Raw genomic sequence first — 22,017 nt, 5'->3', positions numbered from 1 at the left:
AGATTACACTGTAATTTCCTCTACATATAATGGATAAGTTTTGAACACTAACAATTAATGGACAAGACATGTTCATCTAAATCATATTGTGATAGTGATGTAGAGAAGTGTACTGAAATTACCCAACATTACCTGCCTTAATCCATGAGCAGTTTTAATCTCTTTATCCATGAACACTCAAATTGGTTATTTGGTTTATATTGGTGGTCTTGATGACATTGTTGAAGACACGAGTGGGACATTTTTATTGTTATGCTTCAATTTTGTAACATTATGTATGTATATATGTATATATAGTCTATTACAAACACACACGAGGGGACGGACAAAACACAGGTAACGCGCCTTGGAAAACAAAACTAAATAAAAATCAAACGACAACATGGAAGGTAATACTTGATAATCCAGTACTTACGAACATCATAATCGCGCAGAGTGCTTTTGAAATTACCCTTATTGATATCTACTATAGTGGTCATGGATGCAACCATTTCCAATGACCTAATCAGAATATGCGACAAGAATACGAGGCGAGACTCGTCAGAATACAAGACAAGTTTCAACACCAAATACCAACATGCCATAATTTAATTTTACTCTATTGATAGCCGAAAAGGATTAACTTTATATCTATGGAGCCATATTATTGGAGACCACAAGCATTATTTCATAACAATTATGCATAACGACATTTTCAATCGTATCTTTCTTTGCGTTTGTACGTTTCAGTATGATGTCAATATCACTTCTTGTTTTTTCCAGTACGTGTTATAGTTCCGTTTGAGACATATAGGAATATCTCAGTATATTACAATACCATTGTGACTGTCATTTTGACTTTCAATTAAATTTGGCTGATTTGACAAATTCGCTCAACTGAGTTGAATTCAAGAATACGAATCATTGTTTTTCACCCTGCATGGGTTTAATCTCCCGCTTCGCGTTGGAGCACAATACTTCACCATTTCAGTATAAGAACATGTTAAGGAGTTTCCGTTCATACAGGACATTTATAGATGTCCGAAAACCTTCAAAGACCTTCAGCACCCTCGAAATAGGGTAAGACCATCAATTTATTTTAAAAATTTTACCATTAAGAAAAAATATATTGAAATTGGAATTTCTGCCACTTATTTTGGCTGTCATCTTGGACGTCTAAAAACCCTAAAGAATGGACGAATTTCAACAACCAAGATCGAGGGTGCTGAATAGGGCCTAAAATTTACCAATTTTTGACAGTTATTTTGGCGGTCATCTTGGACATCTCAAAACCCTTAAAAAAGAACACGAAAGTTGCATCAACCAGGTTCGGATTCAGCACCCTCGAAATAGAGTGAAACCGCCACTTGTTTTCAATTTCACACCATTTAGAAGGTAATATAGGGCTCACATGGAAATTTTCGTTTTTGACGGCCATTTAGGGGCCATTCTGGCGGCCATCTTTATTATCTCAAAACCCTCAAGGAAGTAAGAGCTGTATACTGGAGCTTCAAATTCAGCAAACTCAAAATAGTGTAAAACCACCAACTGTTTTATATTTTACACAATTTAGAAGGAAATAGGGGGTTTACATATGAATTTCCGTTTTTCGCGGTCATTTTTGGCGACCATCTTTATCATCTCAAAACCCTTAAGGATGCAAGAGTTGTATCTTGAGCTTCGGATTCAGCACACTCAAAATAAGATAAAAACCACCAATTGCTTTCAAATTGTCACCATTTAGAAGGAAATACATGGGAACTTCCGTTTTGGGCGGCCATTTTAACGGCCATATTGACTATCTCAAAATCTTCAACAATGCAGGAGTTGCACCATCTAGATTCTGATTCAGCACCCTCGAAATAGGGTAAAAAAATCAATTGTTTTCAACATCTCACCTTTTAGAAGGAAATACGTGGGAATTTCCGGTTTTAATTGGAGGCCATTTTGGCGGCCATCTTGAATATCTCAAAAACTTCATGAATGCAAGAGTTGCATCATCCAGATTCGGATTCAGCACCCTCGAAATAGGGTAAAACCATCAATTGTTTTCAACATCTCACCTTTTAGAAGGAAATACGTAGGAATTTCCGGTTTTAATTGGCGGCCATTTTGGCGGCCATCTTGAATATCTCAAAAACTTCATGAATGCAAGAGTTGCATCATCCAGATTCGGATTCAGCACCCTCGAAATAGGGTAAAACCATCAATTATTTTTAATTTCTCAACATTTAGAAGGAAATACGAGGGAATTTCCGGTTTTAATTGGCGGCCATTTTGGCGGCCATCTTGAATATCTTTAAAACTTCATGGATGCAAGAGTTGCATCATCCAGATTCGGATTCAGCACCCTCGAAATAGGGTAAAACCATCAATTGTTTTTAATTTCTCAACATTGAGAAGGAAATACATGGGAATTTCCGGTTTTAATTGGCGGCCATTTTGGCGGCCATCTTGAATATCTCAAAAACTCCATGGATGCAAGAGTTGCATCATCCAGATTCGGATTCAGCACCTTCCAAATAGGGAGAATCATCAATTCTTTTCAATTTCACACCATTTAGAAAGAAATACGCTGGAAATTTTCGGTTTTGGCGGCCATTTTGGCAGCCATCTTGAATATCTCAAAACCCTCAAGGAGGCAAGAGTTGCATCATCCGGATTCGGATTCAGCACCCCCGAAATAGGGTAAAACCATCACTTGTTTTCAATATCTCACCATTTAGAAGGAAATACGTGGGAATTTCCGGTTTTGGCGGCCATCTTGGCGGCCATCTTGAATATCTCAAAACCCTCAAGGATGCAAGAGTTGCATCATCCGGAATCGGATTCAGCACCCCCGAAATAGGGTAAAACCATCAAAAAACATTGGGTGGACGGTAAAACAAGGTTCAGCCTCTGGCACCCAGACTATTTTGGCACAAATGGGAAAATCCCATCAAAAGTTGGCTGAAACAGCTACAAATACTATCGGAGAAGCACATGTATGTGATAGGTTACACGTTTGAAAGTGAGGGCTTCTAAAACATTTCCTTTTTTTGATAAGCTATGATAACATCAGTGGCTCCTAATTTGGGGGTTTTCGTCGACCTACAGGTGGTAGGGCATGAAGGGAAATCCCCTTCTATGTTTGTTTGTTAATTTTTTGTACCAGTCTCAGACCAGCACATCATCCAGGGTCAGAGCTACTTGGGTCGCTGTACTTTGTAACAAATTTTGATGTCCAGTTTGTTCTGCAGATGGATGGCTTGAATATTCGTGTAGCAGATGTATCCAACCCTATATAGCTGCAACCCAAGGAAAGTGAAGTTGTTCCTTTATTAATGTCACCGATTGCTTAAAGCTATTACTTTATTTTGTTCTGCCAAGGACGCTATTTTGCCATCAACTAAACACTCAAATGCCCTGGATTGATTAATGATAATGATGATGATGATGATGATAATAATAATATTAATAATAATAATAATAATGGTAAAATAACAATAATAATAAAATTAATAATAATAATAATAATAATAATGGTAAAATAACAATAATAATAATAATAATAATAATAATAATAATAATAATGACATCATTCAATAGTCATGATTGAATGATACATTGATCTATGTATTCAGTTTCCTCTTTTTTTTCCAAGTCTCAGTCAGTCCTGAACCATACAAAATGTTATTCGATTTTTTCCATTCCCTCCCGTTCTTTTCTTTGATAACGACTTTACAGGGGCATTTATTTGCATTGATCTTTCGGTCAAGCGCATACCTTACGTCTAAAATATGCGTACTAGCATTCATACTCTCTTGCACTGTCACCTGCACACACGACGCACTGTCACTTGCAGACACTATACACTTCTATTTGACCTGTATAGTCAATGGTCAATCATACATTTATAAAACATGAGAACAAGGAAGGAAATAACAAACAAACTCAAAAGCAGAGACCAACATGGCATACCTGATAAGAAACAGGATTTTCCTGAACATTGTACATTGAATTAAAGGACCAACATGGCATACCTGATAGGAAACAGGGTTTTCCTGAACATTATGCATTGTATAAACGACCTCAGTCATATGATACTGGATTGACGCATAATGAGTATATGATCTTTTGATATTGAAAATCCTTAGTACATGTTATTTACTAATTCTATGAGTCTTCTTTGAAGGTTTGCGTGTCGGGAGAACGTTGGGTGGTAAAATGATATCCTTCTTGAGTATCCTTTCTTGAGTATGCATCTGGAAATGTGTATGTGGGGAGTAGGTAGGCGCTTTCACTTTACAGGTTTACATACATACCCAAGAAAGAGTACGTGGTGCGCCATTGATACAACCCAAAATTCCTTGAGTAATCTTCAAAATCGTGTTTTCATAAATGAACTTACCTTATTGAGTTATCTGCAATATCAGCTAGGGCTCGACATTGATGACGGTTTACAGAAACCACCTTGGTAAACTGTTGTCTATGCAGGAATATCAAACTTAAGTTCTACCTAACATCAAAATACACTTATGTCGCTTTTGATACCTTTCACACACCAAAGATTCAATTCATATCCTGAAAGAAATATATCAAAATTCTTATATGTATACACATAAACACACACACACACACACACACACACACACACACATATATATATATATATATATATATATATACATATTTTTTGATAAATATGTGTAGGCCTACTAGATATATGAACATAATGTACTATCTACCTGTAAAGGAATTGTCAAAAGTGTTTTAGCATCTTGCTATAATGATATCCAACTTCCATGACCCGGGCCCCGTTTTATAAAACTTAAGTTATCAATAGCAATGTTACGATAGTTGTTATAAGCTATACTGAAATCCTTACATCTGATTGGCTGAGAGCAAATTTGTCATAGAGATGTGGCAGTTGTTACTGATAACACGTTTTATAAAACGGGACCCTGATGACTATCACAGTGTGCATGTAATCTACAATAATTATAGATGTGTGGTATTCTATGGGCAGGTGCATAGTGAAGCTGCAGTGTCACCGTTATCACTCTTGACATGCGTATTCAAACTGAGAGCCTTAAGCGGGGTTCCCACTATCACGATTGGCGCCACGATTGAAATCGTGGTCTTAATCGTGCAGCAAGCGTGATGGTCTTATCAGATTGTATCAGATCTTAAGGTCAATCGTGGCAATCGCGTTAATCGTAGGAAAATTTTGGACGGTTCAAAAATTTTCTACGATTAACACGATTAGTTTTTGATCGTGATCATCGCATCAGATCGTCTAGGATCGCATCCAAACGCAGCGAATCTCTTCTAATCGTGCTTCTTAATCGTGTTGATCGGGATCGACTTTTTCACTTCACTTCCGCTTATTATTATTATTATTATTTGCCCATTTGCCCTTACTTTACTCATAAATTGATTCATTTTGTATTCTGATAGGTGGTAGCCTGCATCTTTAGATTATTATTTCCAAACGGTAAATTGTAGGACGGTGTGGGGTTTAATTGTCGTAATCTTTAAGGTACATTATCAAAATCATTTTTTTAATGGTTTCATAAAATGGAAGTTGTATTACAGATTTTTAGATGTTTTCATACATTATGTTAATGATGTTTTCATTAATGAGTTGCTATTACCATTATACAGACACACAAAACAGGATATGGGATAACTTTTGTAACGAAAACAATAAGCAAAAACGTAAAATGGCAATTGTATGTCTGCTATTGACTAACGTCAGTACAAAGATGAGAATAATTTATTGAATAGTGCTTGAATGGGTACATATCAAAGGCAAATGGTTAATTTTTGAAAGTATATTACAGAGTATCTCTTTTTTTGAGGGGGGTGCAGTATCCTGCTTTTTGTGTATTGTACATAGTAATTAAGAGTTGTTGTTTCATCAGCCATCGTTTGACCCCTTTACATCTATTTTGACACTTTTCAATGTCTTTTTTGTATGTTTGGTAGAGCATAATTTTAGAGGAAAATGGTTATTTTCAACTCTCATTATTACTGCAAATGTAAAAGTGACCATTGTCGTGGATGTGAGATCACTCGTATTATTATGACAATGAAAATCACTCTTATCATTTTTCACAGTTAGTTATTCAATAAGTGTAGCAATATACCCCTGCGAAATAATTTTGCGTAAAACCTCCTTTTTTGTTAAAAAGTGACATCATTTGATTAGGGAGTCACTTTACTGTTATGTGTGTGTATCAGTTATGTTAAACATTGTTAAGTAGAACACTATTCCAAGCCGAATAAACCAAATATTTGATAACCAATGAGATAACGACATTTTGAAATAAAAAGGCATATGATACATACACTTTGCGAATATGAAATCGAACACATAAGCAATACTATCCATTCGGCCAACTTTCTTATATCGAGCGTATATAAGACATAATATTACGTTACATAACATTCAAAATGATCCCATCCTCTTTCTTAGCTTCCATTTCATCATATAATTATTTTCTTCATGTATTGGAGAGAAAGGTCATTTTGTCTTGCTGTTTTGTTTTGTTTTTTTCTGGGGAAGAGGGGCGATCATCTGATCTTATGCATTTGGGTTCGTTATTTCATTTTTTTTTTGTGACGGGGGAGGGTGAGCTTGTCGATTTAATAATCTATTAATTTCTTTACGTTTAATATTAGACGAGGGAATATCTGAGGTTATGGCTGGCCTGGGTGCTGCTTTCTCTCTGATAACATAATCGTCATTAGCGATACTGCAAAGGTTACGTTGTCATCATCGTCAACTTGTCAAGCCTTGCCATCATCAATGGCTGTGGATGAAATTAATAGGCCTAATCACTCTGCATAATCTAAGGAAACAATGAAATCCATCGTCAGCCGGACTATAATATTCCCATTCGGGTCCAATCGCGCCTTAAAGGGGGTCGCTTCTGATCCCGATCGTAAAAGATATCGTATCTTATCTCAGCAGCCCGTATTGGTTCGCGGTATTCGTATTGGAACGTATCAGTACGTTGCTGCACGTACCAGATCGGGGATCCTGATCGTAATGGTCACGTTAGATCGGTACCAATCGTGAACTCAATCAGGACAATCCTGTCGGATCGTATTTGAACGGCAGACCAGATCGTGACAGATCGTATCGCTTGAAATAGACCAATCGCGACCATATCGCATCCAAGCGTACCAACACGTATTGACTCGCATAACCTCGTATCCAAACGTGAAATGTCAGACGAGTTCAACAAATTTTCCACGATCAGTTACGAATGTCCAATCGTGGCGTTCGCAATGGATCGCACGATAGTGGGAACCCCGCTTTCTCGTTTGAAACTTTTATTCTATTCACAAGCTTGAATCCTTGCAAAAGCTCTTCGATGAGCCTTATTTTTGTGTCAATGTTTGAAAATATGAGATGCATAGCACCTAAGAGTTTCAACTTTCTATAGACTGCTGACCATGTCACCGCTATTTTCTTACAATTTGGTTAATTTCATTTGTTCAATTGCTATAGCTCCAAGTATCTTCTTTTTCACGGAAAACGTAGTACTTAACAGCTGGCTTTTACAAAGGTTCTTATTTTTCTTGTCTTGCAACAGGCGTGCTACATGAGGGTACAAGAGCTGGTCAGATTTGGTCGAACTCCTCACAATTAAAGATCTTTGAGAACACTGGCTGAAATAAAAATTTGTCAGCTGTAATTTGTTCCAGGAATTTCGACTTGTAGGAATGTGGCAAGAAGGGTGAAAAAGACTGACAATACTTTCCATTACAAAAAAGTGGTTAGGGGTAATTTCAAGGCCAGAGGTCTCTGTACAATATTTCAGATACTTCTCTTTCCACCAGTCATATTGCCTGTAATTCCTCTAGGAATATTCAACAGTGATTTCACACAGTGGATAAGGTAAAACTGACTCGATAATCGATTCGCACAAACAAACTGCTGTTGAAATGTGAAAGTCAAGATGACTGTACCTTTAAAAAATGTGTGTGTTTTTTTAATGGTAGGGATGATAGGTGAAAGTTCACAATCAACTGCCACTAATGCCGTTCTCTGGCAGTTAATTATATTGGGTAAGTCGAGTAACGTTACTTGGCGTACGGAAAAGCAATGAATAAATATCGCCTTTCCGCAATGAGTGTTAAAGGGGATCCTTGGTCAGCGTTAAAAATTTATGAAGTTTTTCAAAATTGAAATAATGAGTTCTTCATATCATGACACATAATTCGGTAAATGAGTGAGAAACATAGGTATAAATCTATTCTAACGAGAATGAAATACTCTATGATAGATACTCTTGGACGCAAAAAGAAAAGTCGCAAAGTGCAGGTTCTGCTACTTAATTGTTTATTTGTTTATTTACTTAATATTTTGTGTACTTGTTTATCTATTTTATATCCTTTTATTTCTACCTTGATCAACGTAACCATCCTCCTGACTGACGTTTGGAAACATGCCAAGTCGGGTTGAAATATGTGACTGCGTAGCCAGCGGATGACGAGCCTCGATAAAACACATCCGAACCTTAAAAATGCTGCTCCTGGCTATAATCATTACTAGGCTCCACCTGAAGCTCTGCTTGACTTTTCAACACTTGTATTTAAATGGAAAGTCCAAGCGATCTTCATGTAGTACATCAATGGACAGCTCCATGTTTAGATTATTGGCATCATTGGGGTCCCTGAGCAGAGAAACCAATACTTTGAAAAACCCAAGAAAAAATGCACTAAACAAAGATGATGACATCGGAGACTCACGTATTTCAGAAATGTAGTAATGTAATTCTACTACAATACAGCTTCCTTAATAAGTTCACCTGTGTAGAATTTCCTTTTGCTTGCTTCTTTTGCTTGCCTTTCTTGAGCCCTCACTCATGTATTCTTATGGCAAATTCTATATATCATCATCCTCGTTAATTGTGATTCGTAATGAATTTAAAAAAAAATATATTTCTCATGTCAATCACTATAAACTCTGAAACTGCAATGCCCAGTATATTCAATTTATAATTGTTGTAATGTAAGAGTCAGGAAAGCATCTGTTTATAGTTATTCTTATAGTGCGTAGTCCAATTGTGACTTGTATTTCTGACATTGAAAGGTTTTATCACATGAGGAAGCACAGCACAATTCTTGTCACGACTTATTCAACGGAAACGACAGCCATTTACCTTACCCGGAAGGGAAAAAAGGTATACATTTAATAGGGTAAAATCCCGCCAGATTTGACCCTTTTTTTCTGTCAAATTACAATGGTCAAACAAGTCTATCAGGTGGGTCTGGTTGTAATCAAAGGGGAATGAAACAAGAAAAAAACAGCAATAACAATTTAATTGAGTGAATGCAGCAATATTAGAAGGATACTTCAGTGAAAGATTGAGGAAAATCGGACAATCCATTCAAAAGCTATAATTTTTCTTCTAAGTTCTGGCGACGAGATCGCTGGATCATCAGAAGGCATGGTATTCCATTAAAAATAAAGAACAACAGCACTGAATAGGAAATCTGTCAGTGATCAAAGTGTGCCTGCTTCAATCTGGAGGAAGTGTTTACTGGCTTCTGCTCTTCTATTGGCCTTCAAAAGTGTGCATCTTGTTTTTTGTTTTGTTTTTTAATCTCGTCATTTTTTTGACTCCTTGCCAATCAGGATGCACGGTGCTCAACTTATCACAGAAAAAAAAAAAGTTACCCTGCGCAAGAGAGAGAGAGAGAGAGAGAAGGGGGGGGGGGGGGAGGGAGAGGGGGAGGGAGGGATGGAGATACATTACAGTCATATTAGTAAGGATTATTCCATTGCTTTGTGATTGTAGCGAACCACAGATTGTCATCGGACTCCTGTCTAGCCTTTTGTCAAGGCCCTATCTCTGTAAGGTAGACATAACGGGCGAGCGAATAAGCCAGTTTGGAGTTAGCTCATGGGCACATTGGTCAGAATCAACTTTCTTTTTTGTCGGTCCGTTATTCAATTCAAGGATGTTAGGGGCACTTCACTCATTTTAGAGCGACAAAATGCGTAAGCTTTACGTAACGTAACAATAATATTTATGAAATTCATTGATCCTGTTCAAACAAAGAATGAACTTGCGTAGACCAGGGTCCCATTTCAAAGAAAAAAAATGATATGATATATAGTAACTCTTGCTAGGATTGGCAATTGTCATGGTAACGACAAGAATCCTGCTTCCTGATTGGCTGTTGCTGTTTGAAGTTGACATTCCAGCAAGAGTTGCCATCCTAACATCTTTTATGAAACGGGGCCCAGATCACCAAAATGATCCCTCAATTAACACTAGGGAAAGCATCATTTCATTATTTTGCAATGAATGTATTAACAATCTCTTTCTATTGATATTGCCAAATAACCTCTTTTGTTGTCAGGTTAATGTACTGGCAAGCAGCATTTACAAGGATTACATTAATAATCATTACATCACATATGCTTATCCCAGTGAACTTAAAAACCAACATTCCTGTTGGTACGAATGACCTTTCTTCTGATCACGCGCAACGTGGAACTGCGAACTGGCGTATTAGCGAGCCCAGCCGAGTGCGACCTCGTGCAACCCCACTTGGCTGGTCTCTCTCCACCATGCAGCCAGAGGGCCTTGAAAGAAGGCTAACTCCTATCCAATACATAGTAGTATACATAGTAAATATTCATATCTGAATGACGCGCCTTAGATATAAGAACTGCACCAACAACAAACAACAACATGTTTCTTATGCCAAGGTGTTGTGACTGCAAGCTACTCGTATATAGTGGAAAAGTCATTGGGACCGGCAGTTTACTTTCGTTATATCGAAATTTCGTTATTGCCAAACAGTAATAAGTAAAAACATACCGAAATGGTAATTTCGGGACTTGACTTTCTATCTCGTTGTAACGAGAATTCCGTTGTAATCGTGTTCGTTTTAACGGGAGTATTTTACATCCAGAGTCAAAGTATAATTTGCCACGTTTAGACCTTGTAATCAACAGTTTGTTGTCTTTTATTGATTAAAACACAAACACATCAAATCAATATCATACCGATTTCTCTTTGATCGCCATGTCACAGAGAACGATTACAATACTAAGCTGTTAGGGATAGAACTGAAATTTGATAGCAATTGTAACAATAGCTAATACCTATCATTACATTTTGTTTGTGATAACAGTTATCATTTTATCCTCAAATGGTTGTAGTCTGGTAACTCATTATTAACGGCTAAGAACCTCACGCACACACACACACACACACACACACACACACACACAGACTTGATAAAGCAACAACACGAATTACGCTCTGAGCATTTTAACCAGACTCTCTCCGAATTGAAAAAGAAATAAGAATATCTACACTTTATTTTTTTCAAGCATACATCCTGTCTTTGATTATGCAGCGCTGCGATGATATATTTTTATGCTGTGTTTATTAGATGTATTGCTCAAAGTGTTTTAGTCCGTTGTCTCTCTTTCATGCTCTTTTAGAAAGAAAAAGTGACTTTCAGTGGCCGTGTTCGAAAGACGGTGAGGACATTGTTTTCTTACACATCTACTGCTAAAACTAAAACTAAATTAAAAAGATGAAACATGTACATGTATCTACGAATGTACGCGTTTTGTTTTTATAAAAGGAACAGACAATTTGCAACTATTAATTTCATACTTGTTTCATTTCCCCTTTGAACTCGTCTTCACAGCATTGCTACTTTTAAGAAGAAAAAGGCATAACGTCTGCTGCAATTGCGTCATTGGACACGTGGATAATTCCCCTTTATTGTCTTTATCTCCCAACGTTTTCCTCACACAGTTAGCTTCCTCGAAAAGAGTTGTGCCAACGCATGGCATTAACAAAAATTTCAAAAGATCTTACAAAAACAAGTACTGACAAGGACAACAAACCAAAATGACCTTAATGAAAAAATTGCAAAACCAAGTAAAAACAATTAGTTCAAATGATTAGTGCACGAAATGATGCCCAGTTACATCATTATGCGGGGAGCTTTGATAATGTAACCAATCTTGGCATGGCATTCAAAACAAACATTACTTCGTTATCTATGCACTCCGTGCCGACCAATCCAAATTGCTCTGGGCGTAACGCTAGCTGCGCTGCATGAAACCACGCCTCCATTGTTTACGATAAATAGCGTAGATTAACCACTGGCTAAACATTAGGCTTCGAACTCCGGGAAGAGAAGCTCGCACCAATTCAAAAGTCCGTCGATTGAAACGTTTTCAACTTTGACATCCACTGATAGTCCTCCTCCATCTTTCTTTGCCTTCAACTATGGACAAGTCAGCACTACTGGTGAGTACATCATTTTTTATAGTTAGCTTAGCACTAGATAGCAGTGTAATTAAAGTGGGCAAATATAAAAGATTACTTGATTATTCGATGATTAGATTATTGTCAAAAGATTTATCTATTGTGGTTTGCCTTAACGCCGAAAATGGGAGATTAATCGTTATACGAATAGCAATAGTATATCATCTCCAATTCAGATAGTATTCAATTTTCCCCGATTGAAGGGGCACAACGCTTCGCTACGGATATTCGTTGCTAATCAGCCGTTGATTACAAAAAGAAAACGTTCATAACGTAACAGACAAGAATTGTATCCTTCAGCATTAAGTTCTCTTCACTTCACTTTTAAAGGAAAAGAAAAAGAATCTTAAAGAACTATTCTCAACATCAACCGTTGAGAGAGTTGATTCAGCTTTATCGAAATAAAAGTCACTTTAGAATCTTGGCAGGCTTCTCTTAAAAGTAAACTTTAAACTCTGGTGGAACCTGGCAAATATCAAAGGCTTATCAGAGCCCCTTTATGAATGTATTGATTGTTATGTATTCCTTTTTGTCTCTCAACTTTCTTTGCCCTATACTGTATGCATCTATAGAAATGCTTCTTTCATCCCTGATCATTCTTCAGTGATTGTGCTTCTTGCTATTTCACTACGTACATTAAAAAGCAAAAAGAAAGTTCCTCTTAAATTAATGTTTAAGCGGAGAGATCTTGACAATTCCCACAAGTTTTTCTATACCTTAACTATAATAACTAAAGGAGGTTTTTAGACTTTCAAGTCCCCCCCCCCCCCCAAAAAAAAGACCATACTGTATTTCAGCTGACACCGAAGTAAACTTGACTATGAAAATGAAAACAACTCAACCACTGATTCAAAGGTCGAATATGATATCCTAGCCATTTTCGCTCTCTATACCTACGACCTGCAGTTCGACAATGAGGCAACCCTCAAAGTGTCACGTGTGCGATCCTGCACTGCGATCGTGATCGCAGCCCTGCTGGTGGCCGGCGCCATCGCAGTCGCGCTCATCATCCGCAGCGACCACCGGGTGACAACCATGTGTCCGACCTCTGAATTGGGACAAGACGGAAGGTCGTCAAACAGGATCATGGACACTGACGTGGTAAGGAAGTGATATTTCTCGGTTATTATTGTCAGAGATACTAATGATGATAATATCAATGATACTACCACAAATATTGATATCTGTAGGACTTAAATTGAAATTAAAGTATCATTATGCTACAAGCATTTAAGCATGCAATTTAAAGGAAACCAGAACGTAAATATAAATGTGGATTTAGTGAAAGCAGCAATATTAGTAGGCATATCAGTGAAATTTTGAGGAAAATTAGACAATTGAACAATGAATGAATGTTTCAAGTTTCGTAGTAATCCTCACTGTATTAAAGATGGATACTACAGTTCATGACGTCATTGTGTACGAAAATATACAAAATATGCAAGGAGAGTTCCGATAAACTTCATTCGTCATGAAAGGTTTACAGATTCCTTCGACTTGATACTGACAAATATGTGATTGTAATAGCATTACCCTTGCCTTCAAAAAGAGGTAGGTCAAGTACTCTTTTATTTCCTATAAAAAAAAAAAATAAGTGGAAATAATGTGTCGAATTGTCTTTGTGTTCCAAGTGTTGTTGTCCATAGTGGCGTTATGAACTGTTACTGTAGTGGTCTCCTTAACTAGTGATGATGGCATCTAACTTTGAAAAATGCATAACTTTTGAATTTATTGTCAAATTTTCCTAAAACCTTCACTGATGTGTTCTACTCTACTTGCTTTTATCACCCAATCCACATTTTATTCTAGGTTTTGGCTTCCTTGTTTGAAATTCAACAGCGCCCTCAATACTGTTCTTCTGAACTAACCGGGCAACTTCAGCGTGGGATCGGCAGCGACCATCGCGATTGACTTCGATCGTGTGAGTCCTTCTGTTGATGACAACTATTGATGATTGATAAACATAATTTATTGGAATAATCTTTGCGTATTTCGCTAAACTTTTTTTTTCAAAGGCATCCTGTTTGTCATACAAATTCGACAGTAATGTTAAAAACACTTAGACAACATGTATTAAGTACCTAGACAGAGGACAACAGTCAAAGGTGAAAATTGTCAAATAACATTTATTTTCCTGTCTTCCTTGTCAAATATCACTTCGTTCTTTTGGCTTTTGGTTTTTGATGGCATATTCGTAGAGATATGGATCTATGAGTTTCTTAACATGACTTTGCATACTTGATAAAGATTCTAGATATTAGGCAAAGAATCGTATAATTTATGTGTCATTTTCTCGTATAGCGTTCCTCAAAGGATTTCAACCCTGTAAACATTCAGGAAGGCATTTCGTCCCAACGATGTTTGTTTGGTTCATTACATTGCATATTTTAAAATATTACTCCACAATGTCTGTTTCAGTCTGTGGTTGTAATGAGTTTCCATGAGGACCAGACGTGCTTGGTTTTCGCCCTACAAGAACAGACAGCAGAGACGATCAAGGCCTTGGTGCGCAACGACCAACAGCACCAGGTGAGTGGTGGTATCGGAAGCTGACACATTATGAAAAAGTTTCAGAAAATTAAATGTTTTATGATAATGACTGCAATAATACCAATGATGACGTGTATCAAAATAGTAATGATGTCACCAGACAAAATAACTGAAGTCATACTGAAGATAATATGTAACTTTGTCAAAAGAAAAAAAGACAGAATAGTCATAATAATTATTATCAAAGATGACTGATGATTGACGTTTGCAAAAAGTTGAATACCTACAGCCACTACAGTGTTACCACCTGGTTTTCGCATGTACCCACAAAGTTCCAAGGTACATCGTAAATAAAGAATCCTGTCTGATGAAGAAATTCACATCAAAGTCGTAGTGTCGCTGGGGGTCATTTGCATACAGAAATTTTATTGGAGAAAGGAAGTAGCGATATTTCAAGGCTCTCAGTTTTTGTCATTGTTTTTCTTATTCCCTTTGTCAAGCGGTTAATTCACTAGTATAATTCAATAAAGGGTACAGGGGTAAAAATTTGTTTTTACTCCAGACGTTTACTCGTACATAAGTATATTAGTCCAGCGGATATAGAAAAAATCATGCACTTAATGGTAAAAGCACCATATTTGGTACACATGTACATGATGCCAATACAAGTCATTTCTGATATGGAAGCCACTCTGATTCTCCCTTTGGCGGCCGTGGCGGCCATTTTTCAAAATGGCCGCCATGTGATATAGCAATGCTGTGTATTTTGGAAACTATAAGTCCGATTGTCGTGATTCTTGTACCAAAGTATAGGTTTTGAGGGTCAAGGATTCCAATGAAATAATTTTTGAGAGGATAAAACCATGGCAACCTACTTATTGGCGGACATTTTGAAAAAAATATGGCCACCATGCTACAGATATAACATATCCTTAAAACGTATGGACAAAGGGTCATGACTCTGGTACCAACTTATATGTTTTTGGGTCAAGGATTCTGATCATCTGTAAGTGAATATGAATCGTTTCATCCTACGTTTTGGCGGCCATTTTAATAGATATGGCTGCCATACAACAGATGATGAATATTGTATATCTTCGAACTCAAATGATATATAATAACGATTCAAGTGTAAAAGTATAGTTTTTGGGTGAAGGTTTTCAATATAATGATGTTTTAGCAAAGTGAATAGGTTCATCACATCCTTTGTTTTGGCGGCCATTTAATAAATAGCTAACGAGTGTTATGAAAGCGGGATGCCCATTTTGGATTGATTCTGGTGTAAACGTTTCTTTTAGGGGTCAACAATTACTTGTTCACCCATTTTTAGTATTCTAATGTGGGACATCTGGGCATAGTTAACTTTGTAAGCATTTTGGAAAATATGCTCAACTTCCTTTATAGGATTTCTGTGTGTACAGTGTATGTGAAAAACATGATCTTCACAATTTCATGTCTGAAGTACATATTAATCAAGATTATATATGTATGTCTATAAAATCCATGATTGACCAGGCTGTTCTGATACTTATAACTACACTGAATCTTATACATCAAACGATAAAGTAAATAGTGGCAGTGGGCAGTTCCTTCTGGTCCTATACGGGTAGAAAGACGTCCCCGCCCTCCACGAGTCTCCCGCTTCCTTGCGGGCAGTTTTTTGGTTAATCAAAGGCTAGGGAGTAAACCTTATCCAAATCCGGAGCGGAACCCCTAAGGCGGTTAGGTGTTGTAGTTCATCATCTCTCCGGCAAATATAATAGGTATTATACAATACATCTTTATAGGTTTACATCTACTGTGTTGCTATAATTTTCGCGTACACAAATTTTCGCGAATTGCCGCTGTCACACATTTTCGCGAGTGGTTAAATTCGCGATTGGGGGACCAGAGAAAATATGAAGTGGCAAAGAAAGTGTGAATTTTCAACTTACTAGCAAATAAGAATGATACTAGTTATACACTGCATGAAAAAAAACTTACCAAACTCTGCGAACTAGTAACTTAGAATTCAACATTTTTGAAGTGGTTAAGTCCATCGCGCTAGATTTCTGACGAGTGGTCCTCTTGCGATAATGGATTGGCTCTCTACAGTATTCGTAAGTAGACGTGGACGTGCGTAAACAAGCTTAGCCAGTATGGTCTGTTCGGTAAGCCGTGACATGGTATACTAGTAATGAAATGTTCGCATCATCAAGGCAAGGGATTCATTTTGAAAGGTAATATTTTCGCGTGTTGTTAATTTCGCGAATAGCTCCCGACTCGCGAAATTCGCGAAAATAAAACCCCCGCGAAATATATAGCGTATACAGTAATTGTCATTTGCAGCTCCAAATGAGTCTACTAGCAAAATATAAACTACAAGAAAAATTATGCTAGTATATGAATTTAAGGAAAACCTCAAAGAAATACAAATTTTTAGGTTCATAATTATTGGAAGATAAAACTGCAGAATAAAATATTCAGTAAATCGATCTTACTTACCGGCACCAGTAGAAATACTGAAGACGTTCTCTAAAGCGCACCTGCATCTATCTATGCATTCACGTTCATCACCGCTCAGCAATATGTGATCAGGAACAATAATTGTTTTGGATTGTCATAGCTAATTCGATTCCTTCATATGATTCCTTATAATTTTGTGTTACAATTTTGACAAGGTCATACTATGAAATAATGAACAAGAACTGAAAACAAACATTAGAAATCAGTAGGTCTTATAAGACTGCAATAATCATGTCTTTGTGGCTGGAAACTATGACTGTACACTAATTGCACTCTCCTGTCTATGCATCCAAAATTGGGGGGAAAGTCTTCTATTCCATTCTCACCATTTTGTTCTACCTTTGATATTCAACATGATTATCTTTAGTATTCCAGGTATGCAACAATATGTACTTTGAATATGTGATGTTCAATACCTACTTGAATAGTGAATGTGATAGAGGTATGGTCAACCAACAGCAATCAATGAACAATAAAGAACTAAACGCCGTAACGACATAGGAGGTTCATTTACTAATAATAGGTGAACGATTCTTGTCAATGGGACAATACATATGGCAAGTGAGGGTGTATATATAATGCATACAGGGTGGCCCCTCAGAAAATGGAAACGAATATTTTTCCAAAACCAAAACGAAATTGTCCAATTTGGTTGACTACTTTTCTTTCTAGACATTTTTTTGTTAATCATTAATTTCTTACTTTATTTTATCAAAGCTCAGCAACGGAGACTACCCAACAATTGAAGGTCAATTTTCGACAATAATCCTATTCAAGCATTCCATATTGTGATGTGCGGCCTCAATTCTTTGTTGGTCTCCCAAGTGGCTTTCGTTCAATGCTGAAATTTGTTGAATTGAGCTAAGAAATTTACGCTCGACCCGTCTTTACAAAAACATCTGTAGAATGAAAACTACTCAACCAAATCGGATGATTTTGGTTTCATTCTTCTTCTAGATAAATTCTCTACAACTCTTATGTCATTCATTTTGGCATCAAAGTAATGCAAATGTGCAGATATTTGCATTTATTCTAGGCCACACTGTATATAATGTGTGTGTGTGTGTGTGTGTGTGTGCATACTCTATGTAGTGGGGCAGTCATATTTATCAAAATGGACATGAAAACGAAATGTGTTAGTTCTATTCATCAACAAATGCTTGTTTAATATCATTGACCACAATTAGTTTCAAAGACGTACAGTATTGTATATATTGCGGTGGCCATATTTTAAAATGGCAGCCAAAACATAGGATGTGATGGTTGTATACACGAAAAGATGTATCCGTTTAAATAATTGAACCTCAAAAACATATTTTTGTACCAGAATCATGAAGATGCATCCATTGGTTTTAAAGATATATGAATAGAATGTAGAGCGGCAGCCATGTTTAACTGGAGGGAGGCCATATTTATTAAATGGCCGCCAAAACAAAGGATGTGATGAACCTATTCACTTTGCTAAAACATCATTATATTGAAAACCTTCACCCCAAATCTATACTTTTACACTTGAATCGTGATTATATATTCACAGAGTTCGAAGATGTACAATATTCATTATCCGTTGTATGGCAGCCATATTTATTAAAATGGCCGCCAAAACGTAGGATGAAACGATTCATACTCGCTTACAGTTGAATTTATCAGAATTCTTGACGCCAAAAACATATAAGTTGGTATCAGAGTCATGACCCTTTGTCCATACGTTTTAAGGATATGTTGTATCTAGCATGGTGGCCATATTTTTTTCAAAATGTCCGCCAATAAGTAGGTTGCCATGGTTTTATCCTCTCAAAATTATTTTATTGGAATCCTTGACCCTCATAACCTATACGTTGGTACAAGAATCATGACAATCGGAAGTTTATAGTTTCCAAAATACACAGCATTGCTATATCACATGGCGGCCATTTTGAAAAAATGGCCGCCACGGCCGCCACAGGCAGAACCAGAGTGGCTTCCATATCAGAAATGATTTGTATTGGCATCATATACATGTGTACCAAATATGGTGCTTTTACCATAATGTGCATGATTCACCCTATATGTGCCCTATATCCGCTAGACTATATTGCCATTTCTTTTCTTATTATCGAAAACATCGACAAATATCGAATCCTGGGTTCAGGGTAACATGTAAAAGAACATGATAGGACACCATAATTTTCATGTTTTGCTTCAAATTACCATTATTCTTTCCATTCATCTTTATCTGCGTGTTGGAACTTTTTAATGGCCCTGCCGCTCTGTTTGGTTTTTGTTTGTTGTTGTTGTTGTTGTTGATGTTGTTTTATTACATGGGGTCTTAGGAACGTTTTTTAACGTGTGCACATGTGTGTGTGAGGGGGGGGGGTTGATGCCTGCTTAAGGCAGAGTTTCCTTTTATGAATACCGGTAAATATTCCAACTCCACAGATTGTGAGGGGGTTGGAGATGGTTTCTAATTTTGTCAGGTGTTTAGTCCCGTTTTTTTAGTGTTTAAGTGTACGGGAGGGGTTATATCTTCCGCCACCTACCTCCCCTCCCCCACCCCCACCCTAAAATCCGGCTCCGTCGTCCATGATTTGCTACATGCTACATGCTACATGTGACTTGAACATTCTTGTACTGAAATACACTGCATAAAAGTATTGCAAATCATATGGTAATTTAAGAAAACAAAATGTAATTTCTTTGATTCCGTCAGGAGACCAAAAAGGGGGTACAAAACATTAACATTTTTAACGAAACAGATATAAAACAACCAACCAAAATTGAAACATCTCCCTTCACACCATTAGTTGCATAATCACCCTACAACCCATCTATTCATTGTACATCAAGTAGTACGAAGGAATACATAAATAGAAAATGTTTGTTTCAAATTGTTGTTGCGATTTTTTTTTCATAAAGTCGTATGAATGATTGTTTCACAAAAATGACAGGTCATCAACATTGTGTCAGATACGGCAATGACTATGTATGACGTAGTTGGAGAGATTCCAGACGGCTACTTCCAGAATTCAAATGGACCAATCATCCGCGGACTCTGCTCCGGCCGTCCTGCGCAGTGGATGGCGGTTAAGGCTAACTCTGGGCATGACTTGCAGAAGAGGGGATGCTCTGTTCAGTGTGGCTATTTTGGAGGCGTATGGGGGTGCAGGGTCGTATGCAGATTTCGAGATGGTTTTGCACCCATTCAGCTGATATGACGGTTTCAGCTGGAGTTGATATAATTGTATACTAGTATATAAAGTACCATATAGGCTACTCAGAGATATTCAAGGAAATTGTTGTTAAAACTTAAGAAGAAATATACTGTTCGTTGAAATAATAAGTGATTAAGATAGCAGCTGCTGTTGGTAACATGCTGTATCCTGTCTGTGAAATTAATACATTGCATGCGGTAGCATCATCTCTATTGGATATGCAAGTTAGTCCTCTATCAACCAAGGTACCATTTTAACTTTCAGGAAACAAAGACAACGAAAAAATTCTTCATTTCAGCTACAACCCTCATAATTTTTTTTTTCAAATTTGCAGTGCATCACTAAGATTTTAAAACAGCCTGCATTTCTTTATGTTAAGTTGGATTTGAAATTGAAGTGCGACAAGGTGTATCATATTTCTTATGTGTTAAATTTCCGTGCATGGAAACGTTAAAGTAATGTAAGATCTAGGCGTGTCTTTGATCTGGCAACCCCCGCCCTTTTGTTCTTAGGACTATTTTGTATTGTCTTTTGTTATACATGTACATGTACATATATGAAGTTATTGTTAAAGGATACATTGCGATTATCTTTTTGTGTCATGAAAAGACAAAATGTTTCCGTACAGGAATAATCGTTGTAGTACGATATCTCTTTGATTTTATGAACAAAAAGTGGAAATAAATTCAAGTCAATTAATTAATTAATTAATTAATGCATGAAGTGTATTTCTGTTAAGTGTTTTTTTCTTGTTTTTTTTTTTTGCTTGGTTTATTTGAGTCGATAGCTTTCTATATATTCAGTACAATATACATCCAGAAACCATCACTTACTAAAACTAAAGATTTTGTTTTCAAAATAGGGCAAAGGCAAAACAAAGCAAAATCAAAAAGGCTTACTTTTTAATACAAATAAGAGCACTGAATTTAGCACTCTGAAGTGATTTTTTTAGCTAATATCACACACACTGCAATAAGAACTTTAAAATAAAACATTCTGTATACGCCCTATACTACATACAAGTTTCGGAACTCTCTACAGAGTTGATTTTACAATGTTCAACTATGACAGACTAAAAAACCGTACCACACTATTTTCCTACGCAATGATAATTCTCCGTATGACGTTCTCCGTATCAAAGCTGTTTATAGAAAATTAGGCTAACGATTAATGTTTCATAAACCATGTTAAAGGTAATTTAATTGACTATCAACCTGGTAGGTCAAATAAAAAGGAAAACTTTATACATGAGTGAACACATTCGTTTTTCTCTTCTGAAGCACAAAAGTAGAAATTGCAAAAATGGACAAATTTTCTATCATGCGTATGTGCTGTTCAATGTAACGATGACAACAAAAGATAATTCAAAACAAGAATTAAAAATTAATTTCAGAAATATCCAATAATCTCTATAATGACTTTGTAGCCCGAGAAGATAAATGATTGAGAAATTAAGAATCTTTTGTAAAATGCAAATTCAATGGCATGAAAGAGGCAACATTGACAAAAGTGGTAGAAGTTTCATTATGTTATTTCATATCAAGAACCTT

At 36.7% G+C, this 22,017-nt stretch overlaps 1 protein-coding gene across 1 annotated transcript; it reads left to right on the top strand.

The window, feature by feature from the left end:
• Nucleotides 1–12,242: 12,242 nt before the first annotated feature.
• Nucleotides 12,243–20,470, top strand: LOC139743589 (uncharacterized). Its single transcript, XM_071654064.1, has 4 exons — nucleotides 12,243–12,263; nucleotides 13,188–13,382; nucleotides 14,700–14,810; nucleotides 20,204–20,470. The coding sequence occupies exons 1-4, from the start codon at nucleotides 12,243–12,245 to the stop codon at nucleotides 20,468–20,470; spliced, it is 594 nt and encodes a 197-aa protein (XP_071510165.1).
• The last annotated feature ends 1,547 nt before the right edge of the window (nucleotides 20,471–22,017 follow it).

Source organism: Diadema antillarum, unplaced genomic scaffold (assembly GCF_040938485.1).
Source record: "Diadema antillarum isolate AM-2024a unplaced genomic scaffold, OU_Dant_1.0 seq00001098_RagTag, whole genome shotgun sequence".
Lineage (NCBI taxonomy): Eukaryota > Metazoa > Echinodermata > Echinoidea > Diadematoida > Diadematidae > Diadema > Diadema antillarum.
The sequence above is the reverse complement of the archived record's forward strand: the minus strand, read 5'-3'. Positions and strand labels throughout refer to the sequence as shown.

What these genes read in the sequence shown, in the direction of transcription:
- LOC139743589 (XM_071654064.1), top strand. Translation starts at nt 12,243, where the DNA reads ATGGACAAGTCAGCACTACTG. An exon ending in TGGACAAGTCAGCACTACTG is followed by an intron (nt 12,264 to 13,187) that starts GTGAGTACATCA and finishes TACGACCTGCAG; the next exon opens with TTCGACAATGAGGCAACCCT. An exon ending in GCAACGACCAACAGCACCAG is followed by an intron (nt 14,811 to 20,203) that starts GTGAGTGGTGGT and finishes CAAAAATGACAG; the next exon opens with GTCATCAACATTGTGTCAGA.